Source organism: Cynocephalus volans, chromosome 11 (assembly GCF_027409185.1).
Source record: "Cynocephalus volans isolate mCynVol1 chromosome 11, mCynVol1.pri, whole genome shotgun sequence".
Classification (NCBI taxonomy): domain Eukaryota; kingdom Metazoa; phylum Chordata; class Mammalia; order Dermoptera; family Cynocephalidae; genus Cynocephalus; species Cynocephalus volans.
In genome coordinates, this window is record NC_084470.1 from 71,289,078 (window position 1) to 71,313,829 (window position 24,752).

A 24,752-nucleotide genomic window follows, 5' to 3' on the forward strand; every position below is an offset into this window, starting at 1 on the left:
TAAATTTATTTCTAATGTGCACCAACAAATGCAAACAGGCCTCCATTTCTCTAATTCTGTGTAAGCCAAGTGGGGAGGCTTTAAGAGAATTCCCACACGTGCATGTTCGTGTCCCCGGGGCCTCGGTCACCACTATTTGGTGGTCAGAAACCACAGGCAGGAGTGAGCCTCATTCAACGGTGCCCAGCGCAGACCTCAGCCACTGGCTCTTAGCCCTCACTCACTTAGAAAACTGAATGCCAAAACCAGACATATTTTGAATAAACAAACTCTTTAGAAACAATGCATATAGACCACTTTTCACTGGCCAAGGGATTTGCCACTTTCAAGAGTTGGCTAGCAGCTGGTGATCTATCTGGTAAGCTTATAAAGCTTCAAGAGAAAAAACAACACTCCTTCCCTCCCTACCTCCTTCGTTCCTTCCTTTCTCCCTCCCTCCCTTTCTTCTTTCCTTTTTTCCTCTTTCACTACCTTGTCACATTGTTTATCGTAAGCTTTGACTGGAAATAAATCAAGGAAGGACTTTGGTGATACACAATGGCAAACTTTCACATTGCTGACATCTTAGGCATTATTGGATAATGACCACATAATGATTTAGTTGCAACTCTATTTGTATTATGCACAGATTGTATAACCATGTTATTTTGTTATTTTGGATTACTTCCCCCCCACCCCCTGTAAAGTATTGCCGATCTGTGAAACCTCATAGTGCCATTGAAAACTTAGCTATGTGGGTAGGTTAAAAGAGTCATCAGGCCTCATAAGAAAATCTTAGGCATTGTTATTTAATAATACCACTGTGTCAAGCTTTGCTTCAGGAACTTAAGCTGCTACCCTAAACCATTTATCAACTGTCTGGGATGTAATAGTATTGTGTTACTACCATTTTTTCCCCCTAAATAAATCACAAAACTTTATTCTTATGGGATAAAAGATCTTAGACAGAACACAGAGGGAGATATAGACTGAAAGCTGAAACTCACTCCTTCATTGGGTCTAGGTAGAAGTGATTTTTGCAGCACATATGGTACGCAAGATTCCCTACTGTGCTGTAGTCCCTCTCAGCTGAGGATGGGGTTTCACCCTGAAAGAGGCTACAGTAGTGCCTTCTGGTATCACCCATCTTTAGACCTAGGTTCTGCTGGTGTTCATGAAACTTGGACCCAGTGACAAAGTCTTTACATCCAGGAGGAAGCCTGCCTCAGTGGGGTTGAGTTTTCATTAAGGGGTCTCTCTGATTAGCTACACAACTGCCATCATTGTTAGTGGACAAGCCGTGACTAATAAGCCATGTTCTACATGGAGGGTCATTGAATCACAATTTCTGTCTTGTATACTGCAGTGGGACCATGTAGGCAATGTGACTATTATAGTAAGAACCCCAGTGGATGCATTTGGGATACAGAGCACTCAACAGAGTGGGAGCTTTAGGGGGTGGAGAGCACATATTTGAGCAGTGCCGGTTATCCTTTCTAAGACATTATAGTTATACATCCACCCCTTGTGTCAGAAAGAAAGGGGTTGGATCTAAGATTGACTACTTCCCAGGTTTCTGAATTGGGTGAAGTCAACTTACCAGTCAGTGACCCAACTTCTTCATTTGTAACCACTTACTTCACAAGGAAGTCATGAGAATTACAGGTATTATTACATTTAAGTGCCTAGAACAGTACCTGGTACATAGTGTCCAATAAATATTGGATCTCATCAGCTTCAATAATTGTAAAATGGAGATCATGAAGGTGCCTACATTTTAGGGCTGCTAAGAGGATTTAAAAGAAATAACACCTTTAACAAGATGGTACTATTATCTCTAACGTACAGTCAAAAAATATACATGAAAGAAACTCTAAATCAGTGTTATCATTGTTGTTAATAAACAGCCACTTATTAAAACCTTCAATTAATAGGAATCTTTCCTTTTCTTCCTTTCCTTTTCTTCTGCCCTTTTCCTTCCCTCTAAAAGTCCTCTTTGGGATTGAATCAAAAGAGCAGCTTTCAGAATGTGCTTTGGACTAATAAACATTTCGGCCTGATCTTCTGGAGGCATGGGGTATGGTAGAAGGAGGCACTGTATTCAGAGTTGGGGAACTTACTAGTGGTGCAATTCTGGATAATTCACTCTTCCTACATCCTCGTGACTGGGTAGTGAGACTTGGGGTTAAGTAGGGTGAAGCCAGATCCTGAAAGATCTTGACCCAGAGAATTAGAATCTGCTCCAAATGCTCGGTAAGGTGGAAAACAAAACTAAGACATTCTAGAAGTTGTTTCAAAAGTAGTTGAAACAGAAAAGGTTTTCCAATGAATCTTTAAATTAACCAAAAAATCAAATGGGCTGAAATGACTCATTCCCCATTAAATTAAGCAGAACAATAGATTTTCGAGGCTTCCAAAAATAACTAGACAATTGCAAAAATCCATAATATAATTCTTAAAGGACTTAATTATTATTTTCAAGTTAGAATTGGAAACAAAAAATATAATTGATAAAGTACACAGGATACTATGAGGAGGCTAGATATTCATCAATATCTGTTTAGCAAATAGTTATTGAGTGCATACATATGCTGGACACTGGGGATTCAGTGGTAAGACAGACAGTACTGATGTTCCCAGGAGGGGTGAGGATGGGAAAACCGCAGTTTCAGGAGATGGGGTCAAGTTCATTCTGAACTTCAGGTTTCCTGTCTTAAAATGAAAATAATAGTACCTTATCCTATCTCTTCACAGGGTTGCTATAGAAAAAAAAAAAAAAGGTTACAAAGTAATCTTGTAGGACACAAAGTTGAAAGGGCATTAATAAAAATAATAGAAATAAATATGTCTCTCAGTATTTTTTATCCTCTAGATCAGGGATCATCTACCTCAGCACTGTTGACATTTTGGCAGATAATTATTTGTTATGCGGGACTGTCCTTTGCATTGTAGGATATTTTCCGTCTACCTATTAGATGCTAATAGCAACCACCGCCACCCCACTGCCCCTACCCCCTGCCAAGTTGTGATAGTAAAAAATGTCTCTGGACATTTCCAGTTACACCCTGGGGGACACAAAATCACCCATAATGGAGAACTACTGCTCTAAATCAATGATTCTTGACAGGATTAAATCCTTGGAACATATTTTAAAAAAACCCCAAAAAACAAATGCCTGAGCCCTACCTTAGATCTACTGATTCAGAATTTTTGTTATATGGCTGGGATGAGCACATTTTTAAAATAAAACAATACAAGACTAGTTCTGATGCACACTCCTGGTTAAGAAGCACACAAAAGATAAAACAACTCTTATTAATATAAAAAGAGTTTAGCCCTTGAGATTACAGAGCAACAAACGCCGACAAAGCAAACATCCACCTGCCTGGATTGGAGTCATCATAACCTCGGTGAAGCCATTCCTTGTCTAAGTTTTGAAAGCACCTCTCCAAAGAGAAGCTCTACTAAGGCTAATGAAGATATGGTGTTGGTGAGTCAGGGATGCTCCCAGAAAAAGCAATAACGTTTCCTTGCTTAGTACCTAAGCATACCCTCCTCAAATCCTAGACATCTGCAGATCCAGTTCAATCCTGCTTCCTGCAGTTCTTTCTTTGAGGCCTTCATCTCATTGAGATCTCACTCAACTTTAAGACAGATTTTCTTTAGGGACCCTGCAGCACAACTGGGCTCTTTGCTATTTGCTATCATGTTCTCTGATCATTTCATCTCTGGTTCTTAAAATCTCTTTTGGCAAGGAATGCACCACTTCTTCTCTTGTCTCTGCTGCAAATCTTACCTCAGTATTAGGCAATAATGTGTGTTGGTTTTTATGCTACTAACCACTGCTGATGGCAATGAGAGGAAGAGAGTTATAGAGTAATTTCTATGTGCTGTGCTCTGTGATTTGTGCTTTACAGGCATTGCCCCACTTAGTCCTCCTAAAGAGCTAGGTACTGCTTTTATCCACATTTTTAAGGAAGAGGAAATCGAGGCTTAAAGTGGCTTACTTGAAGTCACTCAACTAGTAAGTGGCAGACCCAGAAATTGAACTTAGGGCATATGAATGCCAAGCCTGTGCTCTTAACATCTGCTTGATGTAAAGGAACCAGTGCCTTAACAACTTGAAGGAGCTCCTTCTAGTAGAAGAAAGCTATAGTGATTCATTTAACTGACAAGGTCCGAAGTTTTGTTGAAGTACTGAAGCTATGCATGGGATCTGCACATGGGTGAGTGTTAAGTTCAAGCTGAGAAAGTTAGGTGTTAATGGCTTTTATTTCAGACCCTAAAAAGATGTTTTTGGATGAAGCTTGTCAAAAGGATTTTTGAGACCCGTCACTGAGATATCTGTCAGGTAGAGTATTCTTTAGAGGCAGTCACTGAAATCCCTTTGGGACAAAATGACTCACAGATAATGCTCATGATTTATACTAAAATCTAAACTCTAATAGCCCATATCATTAAAAACAGAGGATTTGTATAGGTGGAGGTACCACCTAGAGCATGGTTTTCCAGTCTCCACACTATAGACCTTTTGACCTGGATCACTCTTTGTTGTGCAGGTGGGGTGGAGGTGGTGGAGGTGGGTGTGTGTGTGTGTGTGGGGGGGGGGCTGTCCTGTGCATTGCGGATGTTTAGCAGCATTTCTGGCCTCTACTCACTAGATGACAGTAGCATGCCCCAACCCCGCAAGTCATGACAACCAAAAATGTCTCCAGATATGGCCGATGTCCTCCGTGGCACAATATCACCCCCAGATAGAAACATCAACCTAGAGCTCCCAAAACTAGTGAAGCACCTAATAACTGGGTCTCTTCTTTTTAACAGGATGGTTTGCTGGGCCAAAGAATACATTTTCTGAACAAGAGGGAGTGGTATTTCTCTTCCTTAAAAGGTGATTTAAAGAATTTCACTAGAAAACAACCATGAATTTAACTTTGCTTATATTAAATATTATTTGTGCTTTTCTAAAAAAATTTTTTCCACACAAATAATGAGAGTGGCTTTTACACCCCGGTTGGCATACAAATCTGGTAATTAATAATACCCCCATCCTTGCCCAGACCTGGAGCTTTGTTGGTATAACTGGCTTTAGTCCAGGGATGGTCGGAGTGAAAAATTCTGCCAAAGGCAGTCAAGCAACCCAATATGGCAAGTGACACTATCATTGTAAGCCTTTTGATACAGGAATACTTATACTGGAGGCGAATCACGACTCCATTAACTGGAATTCTAGTCAACTCGGCAGGAGTTTAACAGAAGAACAGGAGGCTGTTAACTGTTCTCTTCAGAACTGGGAATTTGGAATGAATGAAGTATTTAAGTTGAGCCTTCTTTTCAGGTTTTTGGACACACAAAAATAACTTGTAACCACCTGGTGGAAGCAAAAAAAAATTTTTTTTCTTTTAATCAGGGTCCAGGTGGAATTATAAAAAGGAAAGAAAAGAGGATTAATCGAGGTAGGCCAAAGCAGGAATCTATATTGCTGAGCTAATATGTTGCTCAGTTCCTTTCCTTGGCTCCAGGTGGGACTGTTCTGGGGAGATACAGTGAGGGTGAAGAGAGTCTTGGATGTTTCAGGAGCTTTCACCATAATCGCATGAAGTCCCCCAAACATAATCTACTGCGGCGACTGGCACGGCCCCCCAAGCTAACTCCTGGGTTGACAAATGGACTTCTTTAGTACTCATTTTAACAAATCCTAAGCTCGACTTTGTTGTTGTGTCTGGTATATTACATTTGTGCGTGATGGGAGGTTGGCAGAGGGCTGCGCTACACCTGGAGAGGAAGGGTTACCTTGTACACATTTAGCAGTAACGGCTTCTCTGGCTCGTTCAGATCAGTGGTTCTCAAACTGGGGTGATTTTGCCCCCTGGGGGAAATGTGGCCCTATCCTGAGACATTTTTCATTATCACAGCTAAGGGGCGGTGGTTGGTACTGTCATCTAGAGTAGAAGCCCGCGACGCTGCTTAACATCCTCTGATACACAGATGAGCACCCCACAACAAAGCATTATCTGGCTCAAAATGTCAACAGTGCCAAGGATAAGAAACTTTGCTCTAGATGAGAAACTTTGCTCAATTTTTAAAATTGAGTGTTGTAACCTATTAACGTGTAATGAAATCATTTTATTTGTTACCACCAATATTTTTGAAAGATGAAATAGAAAATATCAAAGTACATCATATGTAGTAAGGGTACATATTGTTACATAAACTTTTGTTTCACTTGTGGGTGTGTGGGTGTGTGTACACACACACCGGGTTGCAATGTAGAATTTGTTTCTTACTGTGAGTTGGGGGCAAGTAAGTTTGAAGCCACTGCTCTTGCCCAGTACTTCTCCAACTTTAACGTGCACTTGAATCACCAGAGGATCTTGCTAAAATACAGGTTCTGATTCGTTTGGGCTGGGGTTAGGGGAGATTGTACACCTCTTACAAACTACCATATGAAGCTGATGCTGAGGATCCATGGGTCACACTTTGAATAACAAAAATCTATAAATGATGTTTTCAATATATTCATTAAAAAAAATTACAGCAAGTGGTTATGACTCTAGGTATTGACAGATAGTGAAATTTTTTGATAGTAGCCTATATGAAGCCTGGCAGGGAGAGAAATGGTTACTTGGTTAGTTAAGGGAAGTATTTGAGGATTTAGTACATCTGATCTCCTGCAATGCAATATGATGATATTCGTTCCACAAAATATGCCATGGCTGCTCTGTGTGTTTGTGTGTGTGCACGCTCACAAGTGTACTTGCACATGTGTAGTGTGTTTGTGTGTGTTGATTACTGCTTCCATGCCATAAGACTGCCATAAGAAAAACATAAACCCTTTTCTAAGACACAAAACTATTATGTGGGTCATGTTAACAAGAATACTGTGACCTTAACGTAACAGAGCAATCAGCCTGGCTTCTTAGAATGATTAATGGAACATTTTCCTCTGGAAAAGAAAACAAATTAACTGTCTTCACCAAATGTCTCCTGGAACACAGAAAGCTGTTCTGATAAAGACACTTAGCAAAACTCTTCATTGCACACAAGCTCCAGAGAAAATTCAAGACTGGTTTTATGCAAGGTTTGCCTGAAAGTAAACTAGATCTATTTCCATGAATGGCTTCAGGAGGAAGTAGCTAGATTAGAAAAGAACTATTTGAAGATATGCTACTGAAATGAAAATCTGTGAAGATGATACCAACAACAACAAAAAATAAACACTCAATTTCTTTTGGTTAGTAATAACCCCATTTTATGGGATTAATTCAAATCTATTCATGTCCCCTTATCTTTTCCAGATGCAGGATTGCTGAATCCTCAAACCAACCAAACATGGAGAGAAGCATTCCAGTGCTCATGTGTAAAAGAGATGTGTTCCCATACCTAAGATTCCAAAAGCAAAGGAATTAACTGTTATTTACTTTTTATTGTGAAGGCCATGGGGTAAGAGAAGATTTATATTTGAATAAGAGAGTCATTGTAACAGGGCATCAGAGGTATCAAAACTCTTTCTCTATCCCCTTCCATCCAAATAGAGCTTGCTTCTATCATTCTAAACAGACAAAAACTTCAACTATTAGAGCTGTATTCCTTTGGCTAAATATTTTATTAAAAATTGCAAATATCCTGAGAAAGGCAGCACTTTAGTTTTCTTAACAGAAGAAGAATGATCAAATCTGTGAAAAACAGATTTGGTTGGTGGGAGGTAGAGAAAGCATGAAGACATTACATCTTTGAGTGGCACTGGAGGTAAAAGTCATGAAGATGAACTTGGATTGTTTGATGATTTCAGTTTGGAAAGATTCTTAAAGGTCCACTTCCAAGAATCCAAACAGAGCTTAAAATTGGGCTGGATACATGGTTCTCCTCAGCAAAGGAAATTTAATTTAACTCTCTGATAAGATATACACACACACACACACACACACATCTATGTATATGTGTGTGTATATATACATCCTGTTTTAAAATACATGTATATCTCATGTATTTTACATATATACTTGTTATTTGTCTATATAGAACAGGTAATGTTACCAATCAAGGTGAGAGGGATGAGCTACCCAACTCTCATTTCCCCCAACTGTGCCCAGTTTCTGTATTCTTCATGGGAAATTACACTCCTTTACAGCTCTAATCCATGGCCAAGGATGTGACTTAACTGCCAGAATTTACTTTGGGGCTCAAAATTAGATGAAACAATCAAATGTCCCTCCTTTCCTAACTGCCTTTCCTGGCACATTTTGGATTAGTTTTCCAGTTCCAATATACATAATTGCACAGATTCTAATGGATGTCCTCATAGATTGGCAGACATGCTCTTTAGCCTCATAATTGAGGATAATAGAGTTGAGGTCACAGTTCAATTAAAATTTGATCTAAAGAGTACCGAAAAGCTCAGCTTCAGACTGATTTGGAGGCTTAATTTCAGATTGATAACCTCAGGGAAAATCCTAGCAGAATTAACAAAGGAACCTTCCTACTGGTATGGGTATAAGTGTGTGTCACCGTCACTAGTCCAAGACCTCACCAAAGCTGTTACAGTGACACAAACATACTAGACCATGAACCTCAGATTTACCTGTCCAGCTCAGATCTCTGTGCCTTATTACATGAAATAAAATCCCTGTAGCTCTTCAAACGGCCAACTTATATCCTGGTCTCCATGGCTTTCTTGCATTTTTTTTTTTTTTTAAAGTAGCTTCAGAAATTCTCCCTACATACAGAGAACAGCTTAAAAAAAACCTGGTTGAATTCTGCTAAGTTACTAATTATGTTTAAAAGAACTACTTGGTTGAATTCGGCTTGATTTTTTTTTTTTTTCTCAACAAATCAGTTCTATGTTTAGGTAGTAATAAACTCCTCCAGTCTGTAGAACAATTGGCATGATGGTCCCTTTAACAAGTCAGGATCATAAAAAAAGGGCCGGTGCTGGTTAAAAAGAAATTTAAGGGGTGTCAAAAACCCTGCTCTGCATGTGTGGCCTTGCATCGGATCCTGGTTTATACAAACATGCTATAAATAATATTCTGGGGACAACAGGGGAAATTTTGAATCCAGGCAGTGTATTAAATGAACATTTATTGGCATGCTAAATAGAGATTATTAACTTAAAAATGCAATTTTTTTGCTTACTCATTTTGGAAAAAAGCACATAGTGCACATATAGAAAAAGACCCAACAGAATAAACATTCAGGTAATAATCTCTGGGTGCTGGGAACATAACATTCTAATTTTCTTATTATTGCTTAGCTGTATTTTCTAAATGTCTACGGTGAACACATACTGCATCTCAATAATAATAGATATTAACTACTCCCTCACTCTGCCCTGCTCCCCAAAAAACTAAGGTTCAAAAGTTCAATTCTGATTTACTTTCCAACGTATTGTGGTTTTATTGAGGAGGTAGGGGTAGGTCATTTCAAAATCACTTGAATACAAGTAGTTCTAGAAGAAGAAGAAGAAGAAGATGATGATGATGATGATGATAGAAGACTTGTTGAATTTTTAAATATGCCAGTCTCATTCATGTGTTATTTAGTCCTCACAACAATGGTAAGAAGTCAGTTTCCTTACAGATGGGGAAACTGAGGCTCAGAGAGGCTAAAAACTTTACCCAAGATTAGACATCTTGGAAGTGGCAAAACCAGGATCCCTACCCCTGACTGGCTTTCTCTGAAGCCCCACTCCTGACCATCACTATTCTGCCTGTTTCAGAAATGTGTTTTACCAAAAGTACATCAAGCAATTCTGAGCAAGCTTGGGGTTAATGTCTTAAAGTGACAGCAAGACTCTTACAGTACCTTAGAATGGAACAACAACAACAAAAAGGGCTGGGAAAAGCATTACAATGATGATGATGATTTTGGTGATGATGATGGTGGTGGTGGTGGCTAACACTTACCAAGTGCTTCCTCTGAGCCTGACGATGCAGATGCACGTGGCATTTCACCCTCATAAGCAAGGTTCTATTTATTATCCTCCCTGTTATATACGGTAGATGAATTAGCTGAGGCTCTGAGAAATTAAATACCTTGTCCAAGGTCACCCAGATAGTAAGCACCAGGTCTGAAGACTCCAGAGGCAAGGCCCGTGATCACTACACAATAACTCCCATTCAGGGCACCCAAGGCTGATTGTTGCTCATAGAGGAGGTAATTCATTATCTCAGTATCTAGAATGCTACATGCCTTGATTTTCTTTAACTGGAATTGCAACCTATTGTATTGGTGAATCCTATGCATCTCTCCCCACTTTGTATGTTTGGAAACATTTTCCCTCACCTGGACAGTTGGTGATATACTTACAGATATAATGCTTTACTTATAGCCTATTCTTCAGTATTTACTTCCTTGATCAGGATGACTCCCACTTTGATTGCTATATGTTCACATATATGGTGCTTTTATAATTTAATAAGGTTATTAAAATAAGGTTATCTGTGGTTTCATATATAAATACAGCAAATATATTTTAATAGGCAGAGATTTCATTTTTTAAATTATTCCTTTAAAGGGAAATATTCACACTCAATTATTGTGCTGCCACATAAAGTGGGCAAATATATGATTTGATAATGGAACAGCAAATTAAAACCCATGCAAGGCAAAGAATACTGAGCAGCAGTTCTATCTGAATCTGACCGCGCTGCCTGATTAAGCTCTTACGAGGAGGTTTGGTAAGGGGCCCTTTCCTGATCTGATAACTGCCACGGAGAAGCCAAATGCAGAGTCAATCTGCAAATACTTAATCCTCCAGAAGGCAGATTAAGTGTATAATTGACCTATATAATCCATGTATCATCTCCAGTCAAATGTTCCCTGGGCCTGGCTCACAATGACACAGGGGCCTGAAGAAAGCCAGCGTGGATGCAGCATTACTACCAATGTGGATTCCATCCAAGTTCGAGATGGCTTTTTAATCACTCATCTCCGAGCCTGTGAGGTTTAAGCAGATGAATTCACCCTAAGCACATCTCTTTTAATCCCGATTTTCTTCTCAGTCTGTGTCTTCAAGGAGTACACGGAGGAAAGAAAATAAATTAATTTTTGTTTAGACCTTGAAATCTTAGGTGCTTCTCTTGATGATCTGATCTCTAATTTCAAAAAGCATGTTTTTGTTTTTGGGAAGATGTTGAATTAATCACTAGAGATGGGGGAAAAGCCATCTGCATGATTTATGGACACTCCAACTTGAAATTGCTGTCTTCAAGTTATTTCTTGAACTTGAGCTTTCCTCCTTAGCTGCTGCTTTAGGAATGTGGAGATTATTTCATGTCCATGTTTTATATTTTCTTTAAAAGTCAGCAATAATTTTCAAGGAGGCCAAGCTTCCACTTGAATCTTAGAGCAAACTAATGTTCTTTTAAAAATGCAGTATCTTTAATGTAATTTAAATTCATTGTTATTGTACATATTGAGATAGTCTCATTCTGTAAATCTCCGAGTATTTTGTTTCAAAATATTAGACATTTATTTTGCAGCAACTGAAACCAATATACAATTGTATTTCATTTTTTAGGAAAAAAATTTACAAAAATGCAGATAAAAATGTATAGCTGCACATCTGAAATATTATGGGAAATAGTTGGAGGTTTTTTTTTTTTTCCAATCAGCAATTTATTTTGGACTGGGTCTTTTTTTAGGGGCATTATTTAAGTTGTTAGTGTTTTATAGAAAGACTACATAAAACAGTTACATTAATAAACAGGGAAACTTTCACGGCAAAAAATGACCTGGTTAGGCAACATTATGTTGAAATGTATTTCTCCAATAAACCTAGAGAATGCTTGGTTTAAAAAAAAATCAGTGAAGATGAATTTGGAAAGCCTATTCTTAAGTTACATAATAAAATAGATAAAAATGCAGAACATCAAATATAGAGCCCCAAATGCTATGCCGATAATCTCCCACAAGCACCCACTTCCAGCCAAAAGTACAATGACGAGGCAGAGAGAAAACCGGCTCAGAGAGCACTGGGTAGGGGCCTAGTTAAAACAGGGAACGCACCATTAAATGACCAGCTATTAATCTATCAATCCAAACATTCTCAGATACAAATACACATTAAAGCCATCCAGCCTTTTCTACAAGGGTACACTCAAAGGGTTGGGTGGGGGTGGGGGGTGGGGGAAGGAACAATACCAAATAGCAAGAACTTAAAGGACTTATCAGGTAAATAAAACTGAGATAAAACTGAGACTCGAAACACAGTTAAAACCAACCACAACAGGAACTCTTAGAACATGCCTCTGAAAGACAGATGCCAGCAGGAACTGAAACCCAGAGAATGACACAATAGTCAGAATCAATAACCCCCAAACAGCAAACAATCTCGGAGATATATATTTTTTTCTTCATTCAAAATGCTAACTTGCTATTATTCATTTTTGCCATTTATCAAAATGCAACGATTTGGAAGAGAAACTTCCCAAATCAACAAGTCTTTTCGGTAGATTTCTGCCAATTGTTTAGAAACCTGCCCCAGGACTGCTATTATTAAGGAATAAGGTTTAAAAAATAAGTTCATTGCAGCTAGAAACTTAGGGTGGCAGTTTCACAGACCCTTCTGCCTTGACATTCCTATTCCCTTGTTTAGCTCAGTGGACACGGGAGTCTTGCAGAGCATATCCACAAAGGAATAAACACCATGCCTGAGGAAACAGAAGCCGAAAATAATCAAACATGTTGGTAATCTGATGTTTTGCTGCTAGATTATAGAAAAACAGTAAGTACTGAATTAAATTATTGAGACTGCATGGTAATGAAGCTTTTTGAGAAGCTCTGGGTTTTTAAAATGACAAATGTTTTAAATCCATGACAGATTCAATAACTTTCTTTGCAATACATCAGTTAGGTTGCCTAGCACCAATATTTCGTAAATTAGGGGACCAGGTTATTTGAAAAGTAAGAAAGTAAATGGCAAAGGAATTTGTTATGCCTAAATGAGCTTCTGAAAAAAAATTTTTTCCCCCTGGGGTAGGGAATGATGTGCAGAGAATGGTTGTAACGCTTAAGCCTTTATAAGCAGATACTCAGGAGAGTACAACTAAGACTCCATTGGGAAAACAAAAGTGGGACATAAGACTAAATTGTGGGACTGATGCCATTTTATGCTCTCGGTGGAATTCAGTGAGGGACCGGAGATACTTGTGAATTTTTGAAAGGCCCTAAACATAACTTGCTTTCTGAAAAACATATTCTTAGTAATATTTCTTTTCACTATTAATTCACATTAAAGGCTGGAGGGCTTGAATTTTCCTGTGTTCTTCAGCAGTAGGGCAAGTCCAGTATTACCATCTGGGCTAGCCAAGGTTGCACTCTTACTTTTTAAAGGAAGATTCAATTACACTTTCCTTTAAAAAGAGCTACAGAAGGACAATTTGCCTCACTGCCTTCAACAAGGCTACCTTAAAAATAATTTCCCTTTTGCACTTCTAATTTAAAAAAAGAAAGAGAGAAGGGTGGATTATTTGTCTTTGAAGTGACAGGTGAAACTGTGGGTTAAACATCAAATTCAGTACTAGATGTTTTTAAGTTTTAGAGAGCACGAGGTTATCCACACACACGCTCACACGGGAACACACACACACACCCACACACGGCCACACAGAACTGAGAATCAGAAGATACTGATCAAAGGAAATAAAAAAAAAAAAGGCAACCTAGGCATTGAAAAGAACAATCCACAGGCTTCTTGAAAATTTATGGTTTAGAATTTAATTCAGTGGAGATGGGCAGAGCGTCCACACTCCTAACTGCAGACCTGAGGGTCCTGCCTGTCTCTGTTTTCAATGCCTATTGGATGGGTGATCGTGCCCCAGACATTCTAGGCTCAGTACTTTCATAAAGGCACGCATGCAGAGAAGGGGGGGGACCCGCTGGTGAGCTTTATGCATGTATGAGGCATTCTCAGTGGATGTGGGTCATGCTAGAAGATGTACACAGGAAGATTATTTGATTCTAATTCATGCCACTTGATATAATGTGATAAAACATTTGACATGAGAGATAAGTTCCATTTTAATCCAAGAGAGGATGGGTGGGAATTAAAAAGTAAGAAGGGTTTTGTCAAAGAAAGGTGATGCAGGGGAGAGAGGGGTATCCAGCACAGAAAGGAGATGATTGGAAAAGGAAAAAAAAAAAAAAAAAAAAAAGAAAGGAGCCTTTCAACACACGAGGAAAGCAAATGAGCTGGAAGACAAAGCATATAAAAGTCAGAAGCTGCAGAATCTGAGAGCGGTGCCAACAATGAGCTCACTTAGCTATGGAACAAAAACACACACACACACAAAAACTCAATGTAAATTGCTGAACACAATCACAGAAAAAATATAGAAACACGGATTTCATAGTAGACCAAAACATTAATGTTCAGGCTGGCACTAAAAATACAGAAACCTGGACAGGAGGAGCTCACGTTTCACGAGACAGAAGTAGGCTGCACAATTAGAGCTACACGGAGACAAGGACATCAGCTTCCATGCACTCTGGCTGGGTCTACACTGGCAAATTTGGTGCAAACCTGAAGCAAAATATCTGGCTAAATTAGGTAACCCCATCTGCTTTGGCCTGAAAGAAACAGGCAATTTGAGACCCAAGCAGATTCCATTTTTTTTTTCTTTTTGCCTCAGTGGCTTGCTTTGCAGTGCAGATGTAGTCACAGTAAAAATAAGATTGCTTGAAAATGATTAACTCTTGGAAACCTGCATTCTCTGAAGTTTGATCTGGGTCTGGCAGCCCAGTGTACTCACTCTTTGTATACCTGCTTCTTTTCACAAATTTTCAGGAGGGTGGGTGGGCAGGGGCACCACGGTTTAGAACTGCAAGTGACTGAGAAACTCTAACACGTTTGTAGAAACCCAGGGCTAAGGATTTCTAGTCTTCCAGAAATAAAATCATCTTGGAAGTGATAACGATGCGACATTTACTGCACATCTGCATGCCACAGCTGGTGTCAGAGAGGTACCACTCCCAGGAGAGGGAGTTGGCCTTAGCCTCCCCAACGAGAACATCTCCCCAATGTGAGGCCAGATTGCAAGGAGGAGAACCATGACCAAGAAAGGTCTTTGCCAGTTAGAGAAAGCTGCCTTGCAAGCTTGGTGCAGGAACGAGCCTGCTTGCTGAGAGCCTGTGCGCCGCCCTGTGTATCACACAGATTGGGACTGAGACACTGCCACACCAGAGGGTTCGGAACAGACACACGACAGATAAGAGCCTAAGGCAGAGGGAGAGGAAAAGATTTTGTTTGAACCAGGACCAATCCATTTTCTCAAAATGTGACTTATCCTCCTGTCTCTTATTTTGTCACATTTTGGAGGGTCTCCTCCTTGGTCTTCAAGGAGGAGAAGGCATTTACTTACATCAAATAACCTTTCTATATACATCTCCTCATTGACCTTATCACGCAGGACATCCTGAGAGTGGCGGACGAAAGTCACATAGGCGTCGGCCACGTCCATCCCGGGTTTCTGCAAAGAAACAGGAAACATGAAAATGGAATTTTTAGACATCGACTCTTCCTCGATTAACCCATTCATCTGTACCTTTTCCCTGCCCCCACACACCCTGCATGGCTTTTGCTACATCCCCTTTGTAGCCACGGTATAGTTATCCACAGCCTTCACTGGCAGAAATTGATATAAGAACCTCCTGCTCTTTGCAGAAATCAAGCCTGCCTAAGAAGGGAGTCGGGACTGTAGGATATTATAGCTATTTTTCTACTATTAATTTTTTTCCTGGCAAATTTATGTAATGGATAAATCTTCACTGACTAATCCAGAGATGTTCTCTGGCTTTGCTTTAGATTGAAACCCCCATAAAAGAATATCCAAATGTACTCTGTCTTCCACTGTTTGTTTTTAACATTTCATTAGAAAGGTGACAGCCTTCCCCAATCCCTTTTTCCTTTTCAAAAAACACAAGAAAGTGCTCAGTAAAGAAATCTTATGTCAAATCTATACCCCCTCCTCCCCAAGTTCCACCTTTAGGGGTAGTCTAACCTGAGTGTACATAGTGACATTTGCTAGTTAGTTCACTCAGGAGACATTTAACTATTTGCCTGTGCTTTCCAGTGCAGCCTTAGAGTCCAAGGATTTTTTTCAAAAGGGCAGAGGGAGGAGGAAGAATTTTTAAATAAATAAGATTTTCTGGAAAGGTAAGCAGGTGGTTCATCTAGCAATTAGGAAATGATTTATTGCAAGGATGTTAAAAAAAAACAAACAAACTCAGAATGCACACTGCTTGAGATGTCGCAATCAAAGTTATCACCAAAGAAACCTATTAAAACACTGTAATATGGGTCATTAGGAGAGCTGCCACAAACCCCTTAAATTTCCACAGTAGATATGTATGTTTGCTAATAACTAAAAAGATTCGTTTTCATTACTGTGATTTACCTTAGATCACAAAGTATCATTTCTCTACAAGACGTGACTGTCAGGCACTGCAAATTGAAGTTAGTTAACACTTCTGTGTAATTTCCAGGGTGAAAATGAGGAGGATTTGGAAACAGTAGGACTGTATTTTTTTTCCCCCCATACAAAGCAAACAATTATCAAGCAAAGGGCCAATGCTTGGCCCCTGGGATGCTAGTAACATTTCTTAACACCTGCTGAAACAATGACAAGGTATTAATTTGAAAAACAATGAGGACAACCCAAAGCCACAGTAGTCAAGTGTTACACTTTCAAGTAATTTTCAGGGAATGGATTGAGCAGGTTCCATAATGGTCCTATAATTGTTTCAGTTTTATGATTGGAAACAATGGATGTTCTCCAATGAGGTGTAAGTGATAGCTATCAGTTCTAAACTGGCACCTTTCTCCTTTTCTCCCTTTGGCAGCCACACATCAGAGGGCATTCTCAGCAGGGATGGGGACCCCTACCTGGGGAACTTGAGAAAGATTATTATTGTTTCCATTTCTTCCCTGGTGATGCATGTGGCAGATATGGACTTTTCCTGGGCACATGCAGCCATCTTAGAGCTAAGACACAAAGCCAAATTTAGCAAGACCTATTAATAACTCACGATGTAGAAACAGTGGTCTACCATGGTGGTTACTTTCACCACTCCTTCTCTTTTCACTAAGGCTTACTGTCCTCAAAGGGGCATTTCATTTAAGTTTTAAAAACTTCTGTTTGTAAAAAATCAGTGTGGTTCATCTCACCCAGGTAGTTAAGAAACTCCATAATTCTCTATCTTTGGCCTCTGTCTTATTTTTCTTCTTAGCACTTACCAATACTTGACATCATGTTATATATTTCTTGGGTTTTTTTTTTTTGTCTTTCTTCCACTAGAACATAAGCTCCTATATCACACAGGAACTTCGTTTGGCCTACTGTGTTTTCTATTATATCCCCAGCACTCAGAAGGGTACTTGGCACATAGCAAGTGCTCAGTAAATATTTACTGAGTGAACAAATCCATGAATGAATGACTGAATCCCCCCTCCATCTCCTTTTTTAAGCTCATCAGTCCCACTGCATGGATTTTTACTGTATCCCCCCACAAATTGGAACTTGTGTAGATCATTTAGACTTCTCTGACTTAGTTATATAACCTGTAAAATGGGATAACAGCTCCCCTACTTACCTTCAAGTATTGTTATGGTCATTAGCTAAAATAGTGTATATGAAAATGTCTTGAAAGCTACACATCACAATACAAACATGAGCCAACATGACTAAACCCACATATTATATTATGCCACAGCCTTACCTATCTTTAGAATCTACTTTAGAATCAAGAAGAAGAAAAGGGTTTAGGAGGAGCCAATATCAAAATAAAAATGATAAAGTCTCCAAATGAAAATGTCTAGTTTTTCATAAAACACAGTCCTCAGGTCCCCACTCCAAACCATCTTCCTTTTAAACTGGCTTCACATCTAATTCCAACAAATTTGGTTTCCATTCCTTGATGGACCAGGAATCGGGAAGAGGGGAGCTGTATGAAACAAGTGCTGATAAGAGAGAGCTATCACTTTTCCTGATGCTCTGAGCGTGAGTGAGAAAGCTGCCAAACCGCAACACCAGACACACGGACTCACCAACTGCTGGGGTTTGGGACTATTGAGGGCAGGGGCAAACTGCCCCTATACCTCGGGAGGCCCTGGGTGAGCGGGTCACTATGAAGCCACTGGGGAAAGACACAGTCACAATGCTGATCCTGGGTCATTGAAAAAAGATTAAATTACAGTCAGTACCCTGTTTCAAAAGGCAAGGGGGGAGGGGAAGGAAGGATGTATAATGCACTTTAAACAGATTTCTGATCAAAACAGTTAAAATAAAAACTGTTGACAAATAAGCTAACCTGTAGTTATAGCATGAAAATATACTTACTTGACTGAACAATTATGATGCTGTTAGATGAATTAGCTTTAGACCATATTGTTACCTACACATAATAGGATAAACTTCCAGGTGATGGTTTTTGATATCTCACAATGACATTTTTTATTTTAAATGTGGCTTGGACAGACTGATAGACATAGATTTATGACATAGACTTTAGAAAACATTTAAACAAATATAAATAAATATCTTTGTAGTTAACTCCATCCATGTGCAGAAGACATAATTTGTGAATAAGGCACTCTGTGGCTTAAGAAAAATAGGACATTTTAATCTTAGCTTGCCCCTACCAGGATACCTCTGAGCTTGAAGACAAGAAACTCAAGTTTTCAGCATCTGAAGCAAGCTCCATTATAAATGCAAATCTGCTACATATACCTGAGGGTGGAATACTACATCTAAGAAAAAGAGATACACTTTGGGGATTATGCAATGTTTTGAATGACTTCTGACATGCTTCTCTTCATTAGTGTGGATAATTAAGAGACAAATCTCTAAGGTAACTAACTATTAGTCCCCACATGGAACTAAATCAATAAACTATGTGCCCAAATCCTCACAGGGCAACAAGGGTGAACTCAGAGTTTTCAGAGTTAGAAATGATTTGAGAAATGAATTTATCCAATGGTTCTTAAGCCTGGCTGCAAATTGAAAGGACCTGGGGAGCTCTGTAAATACTGATTCCTGGGCTCCTCAACCCAGAGATTTGGTTTTAATCTGTCTGGCAAGCAACTTGGACATTAGTACTTATGAAATCTCCCCAGGTGTTTCCAATACATAGCCAAGGTCAAGAATTACTGATATTTAGTCCTTTGGTTTCCAAACTTGCATCATGTATCAGAATCAAGAACTTTTGGAAAGAGATTTCCAGGTTCCACCCCAGACCTACTGAATCAGAATCTCTGAAGCTGAGGGGCTGAAAATCTCTATTAAAAAACCAAAAACAAACCAAATAAGCCTTGTCAAGTATTACTGCTGCACCTTCTGGTTTGGGAACCACTGACTTAGTAAGCACTAGGTAGTGGTGTGCTGGTAAACTAGCTCTTCGAAACAAAAACAAACAACAAAACAAAACAAAGCAAATCCCTGATTTGTAGTGCTTGCTAATTTCCATGGTGTAAACACTCCCACCAAGGCTGCTTTTGAGCTATCAATGTGCTCTTACTGAAAACTGACTTGGAGAGAGATGCACACAAGTCTCTTGGGAACCAGTGCTGGTAGGCTGTATAGTCAAACTGACAGCACCGAATCTTCAAGCTCTACTTACTCGTCAGGTGACCTTGGGCATGCTACCTAACCTCTCTGACCCTCAGTTTCTTCCGCTGTAAAACAGGATTATAATATTCCCCCCCTCATAGGGTTTGTTTTCAGAAGTAAATGGTTACTATTATTTACTAGAGGTAAACAATGTATATATAGTGCACATGTGTATTATGTACTATTATTTTCTTTTTTTTTTTTGATATCATCATAACTATTTATTCTAATACATTTGAAACACTCTTCTAGATATTTTCACATATATAATAGATACTTAAATACGGAGGCCCAAACTAATCCAGCTTTTTATTTTTTATTTTATTTATTTATTAATTTATTTTTTGTACTATTATTTTCTATAAAATTGTTATTTGTTTACTAAAACATATAATATTATTAGCTATAAAAGTATATGTGAATCAACTCAATTTTAAAGTTTAGCTTTGTCCTAAGTCATTAATAATTGATGAAATCAGGGGTTTGATGTGCTAATCATATTTTTTCTAATACTCACTAAAACAATTGCTCAACTACTGAAATAAAGATGTTTATGCACTAACTAAAATCATCTTACAGTATGGCAGAGTGTTTAAGAGCATTGGCTTAAATCTCAATTCTTACCAGCTGTGGCTCCCTGAGCAAATTAACCTGTGCCTCAGTTTCCTCATCTTGTAAACGGGGGTTGTTGTGAAGATTAAATGTGAAGTGCTTGGAACAGTGCCTGGCCAACAGTGAGTGCTTTATATGGTTTGGTTATAGCAGTAGTTGCTGTTACTACTACAACAGCCATTGTATATCATCAGGGGTAAACGTACCACATTTTGGGGCATGCTGCATCATTTTCTTCTGCCTCCGTAGAAGGTGAAAACTAAGCTAATTCATTTTTGTTCCCTCATAGCCTAACAACGCTTCTAATATAACATAATTAATGCCTAAATACTGAATGACTACAGATCAGGGCACCCTTTCTATTGATGTAGAGTTCATTCCCCACCTCCTACCCCCATCATCTTTATAATAAATCTGAACCTGGTTTATGGAAATTATCAGGTTGAACCACATGAAATTGCTGATATTTGCGGGTTTTGACCTCTCCAAAATGCCAATTTCATGTAGTTCAACGTAACATAACCTGATACTAGTACTGATTGCTGAATCAAATTTCTCCAAGTAATTGGGCTCTGTCTATGGGTTACCTGTTCAAACAACACTGTTGAGATCTCCCCTGTGCTCTGAGGCCTGTAGAAAACAGACCTCGGCCATCAGATTTGCAAGTTGAGAGTCTAGAATTTCAATTTCTGTCACTGTTGAAGACCAGTGAAGGCCAGTATGGATGTCGGCAAATTTATTTCCCTTTCTGCCCCATGTAATAGAGTATAGGCATTGTACCACCAGCACCATGATCCCCATGTGCCCTTCTGTGCTGAAATATCTAATGAGTGCTAGGTATGGTGCTGGGTGTTCTACATATATGGTGTCATTTCACTTGTGCAGCAAACCCATGAGTTAGGTATTATTACATCCTCTTTAAAGATGGAGACACAGAGCCAGAGAATTTGAGTAGTTTGCTCCCTGTGAAGTGAAAGTTTGTACTTTGGGGCTCGGGAAAGCAAATTACTTAACTTCTCTCCTTGCTGCAGTTATGTGAGCTCTTTCTGTGCTTCATTATGAGGACCGTCTACATGAAAATATCTGAGGTCCCTTGATGAGAAGTATTATATAAATTCAAAGCATAATTATTGATTGCACATTCTTTCATTAAACAAACAAAATATATGCTAATGTTAAATTTACTCCAATTTTCCATTTTGTCTACCTTTGAGAAATAAGCCAATAAACCATTACACACTTAGCTTCCTGGGGAAATGAATTTAAATGTTAATATAAATCCTTTTAGAAAAAAACAAATTTTAACAAATAAGTATTTGAACAAGGAGGGTACTTAACCACGTTCAGAATGAGAAACGTTCAATACAAGACCCTTGGTGGCTATTGAGATAAGCTCTCTAAATTTAATATTTTATAATAGACTCACACCTCTTTTGTTAGAAATGGAGAAACAGAATCATTTTCTTTTCCTCTTTATTGGAATATATTTAAATCTCTCCAATTTTATTTTGCAAATAGGCAGGACAAAGTCTGTCTATAAATGTATCCTGATTTATCACAGGTAATCCCACACTTTAGCATTCATGTGTAGTACTTAACCTCAATTTAAATGTAAATTTTGGGCAACTTCAAGTGCTTTATCTGTGAACTTTGAGAGCTCTCTTCATTAATGAGGCCTGCACTAATAATAAGCAGTTTTGTAAGGTTTCCTTAAAACAATTGTAGAATTGACCCAAAATGAACAAATTCAGAATTTATTTGTTTTTTAAAATACTGGCACCATTGTGCAAATTTCTAGCTCCCAAGGTGTGCATGCAGGAGAGCTGGTGAGCAGGGTGAAACAGAATGAAACGTACCAGAAATGCAATGAAAATGATAGTGAAAGTGCCCTTAACTGGACCTTTTTTCCTGATGGAGGAAACCTTGCCCTCTTCTCATGTGAAAAAAAGTCTACTACAAAATATTCTTGGCTTCTCTCTTTCTGATGACTTGAGTCAGGAATATACAATTTAGCAGCAAGTAATGAAAATAGCCTCATCAAGTTCTCATGAAAGCAAAAACCAAAATACAAAAAACCAAACCCACAAAAACCAATTTTCAAATTTTCAAATACTCACAGGTACATCCACATATTTGGACGCTGCCTTCACCTAAGGAGGAAAGAAGAGGATGGAAGTGAGGCTGGTGTTTGTGTTTAATTGTTCACAGCTCAATGCTGTATCACCATCAGAGTTAAAACAATATGTGGCACATGGAGCTGACCAGGAAAAACAAAAAGGTACTAAAAGATAAAGTCTGTTTGCTGTTTTGTTTCAAGCCATAGCTACTGCTTTGTAGAAAGAGCGAAAGACAGGGGGCACAACTTTTTTTAACCTTGCTGAAATTCTACTTTATTATTTCATTATGTTATTTATCACTATACAAGGTAATCATTTTTTGTGGCCCTTTACCAATTTCTTCCTAACCCCCCTCTCCCTCCCCCTTTCCCATCTCTGGTGGCCTCAGTTCTGTTGAGAGAAAGCAGTTTTACTGATGCAGATTCTGTGCTGGCGTGAGAGCTTTGCATTTTACTCCCGTCCTTTAAAAAGGAGAAAAGTGGCTCTAGCTCAACCCAGACCTATTAGTGAAGGGCTCACCAGTCTAGAAAAGCAACTAAGACTACTGTCACTTCTTGTACCTTGAGTCTTTGTGTAATCTGGCTGCAGATTGTCCTTACTGAATCCCTCAGTTCTCAGTTTCTGTTAACTCAGATTTTCAAGAGGGGATATAGTGGGTGGTTATCCTCAAGCCAAAGGGAGATGGTGTCTATGGGTGGGGGTACCAGAGCCTTTTAAACAGTCTCAAGGCTGCTGTTATAGCTCCTGGTTTTAGGTGTTAAAAAACCCAGACAGGAGGTACAGGAAATAATCATGAAATTTACATTCAGTTTTTGGGGAGGGAGTATGATAGTGTAGTGTTTGAGAGCATGGAGTTTGGAGTCAGACCTGGGTTCAAATACCAGCTCTACCACTTACAAGCGGTGTGACCTTGGGCAAGTTACTTCATCTGTCTGAGCCTCAGCTGCCTCATCTGCAGAATGGACATACTAATAGAGCCCATTTCAGTGGGTGGATAAGAGTGAATGCACATGAAGTTCTGGGACAGAGTAAGCATGGAACAAATAGTAGCTCAAATGATCAATTCATCAGCAAATCTGGGTGAGCTCTGGGTGCTGTGAAAAGTCATTACCAGCTGGATTTGAGAAATGAAACCTATGGGAGTAAGTCTGATATTCTTTGTTTCATGTTGACGCAGGTTCCTCTAGGCACAGGTAACACCAAGGAACTCTATTTGGGGTCAGAGAGGGTTTCCAGTTTTAGTGGGAACTACAAAGATTTCGATGCACACAAAACAGGATGTCTTCTCACATCTCAGATAGGCTTCCTCTTGCAATTTGGCTGAAACCAGTATTAAGCACAGCTTCCACCCAAATGTGTCCCAGGGAAGTGATTTCCCCTACTGCTCTTTCCTCAACACTATTTTTCAAAATGTCATCTCCCAAGAGAAAGCAGCCAATGAACTAGCAGGGTGGTGTAGAAGAGCCCAGGATTTGCAGATAAAAGTTCTGTAAGTGCCTGAACTAGCTGACCCTGGGGAAATCATGCCAAGTTGCTTAGCTTTGGTTTCCAGAGTTCTACAACAGGGTGATAATACTGTGTACTTTGCAGAGCTAATAGCCTGATGAAGTGAGAAAGTGCTTTACAAACTTTAAAGTGGGAAACACACATGGATTAGTTAATTATTGAGAGGGCAATGAATTCTATTTTCCTGAATCATTGCCAGCACCCAAGGTGATTATAGATTCTCTTAGAACCCTACACTTTTTCTTTGCCACACTGATGGCAATTGCAATTCAGTAACTCTTTGTGCAATGTCTGTCTCCCGCAGTATGTCATGAGAGCAAAGGCTATATTGGTCTTGCTTGTGGCTATCTCCCCATTGACTCACCTGGTCCCTGGCTTAGAAAGGGAACTTGGAAAATTTGTAAAGGGAGGGAATGAGAGAAAGCTAGTGACCAGTTCTGGCTTCAGGATGCTTAAAAAATAAGCAGAGGGAAGACCAGATCAAGAAGCACTGTATTGATCAGTCTGAAAACTGGTATGGTTGTATATAAAGCCAACTGCCTGCAAAAGCTGGTGGGTGAAGGAACCACTCTTGTTCCTTAAAGATATTTGAAGAAAGCTTTCCAAATTTAGCACAGTTACCATTTCTACTAAATGATTCCCAACCTCCAATTTTTTTTCTCCATTCCTGTTCCAGAATTTAGTTCAGGCAAGGAGGTATCCTGCCTTTTTTTTTTTTTTTTATCTCCCCCATATACAATATTATCTAACAGATATATGTTTCTTAATATGTTTTTTACTTTGCAAAACACTTTCAGTTTTTTCTTTAAGCCACCCTGCAAAATGGGGGCTATTAATCATATCCATTTACAATTGCGAACACTAAAACCCACAGAATTTTAGAAATTTATTTGCTCATGATCTTAGCCAGAAGGCAGAGAAGCCAGGACTC

General features: G+C 39.0%; 1 protein-coding gene across 3 annotated transcripts in view; it reads right to left on the reverse strand.

Annotated features, from left to right (window-relative positions):
• CADPS (calcium dependent secretion activator) overlaps positions 1-24,752 on the reverse strand; it is a 431,225-nt gene that overhangs the window by 20,880 nt on the left and 385,593 nt on the right. For all 3 annotated transcript variants that reach the window (XM_063113329.1, XM_063113327.1, XM_063113328.1), the window contains 2 exons: positions 22,316-22,348; positions 15,342-15,449 (listed from right to left, as the gene is read on the reverse strand). In XM_063113329.1, coding sequence (XP_062969399.1) covers positions 15,342-15,449; positions 22,316-22,348 — 141 coding nt within the window. The remainder of the gene's footprint in view (positions 1-15,341; positions 15,450-22,315; positions 22,349-24,752) is intronic.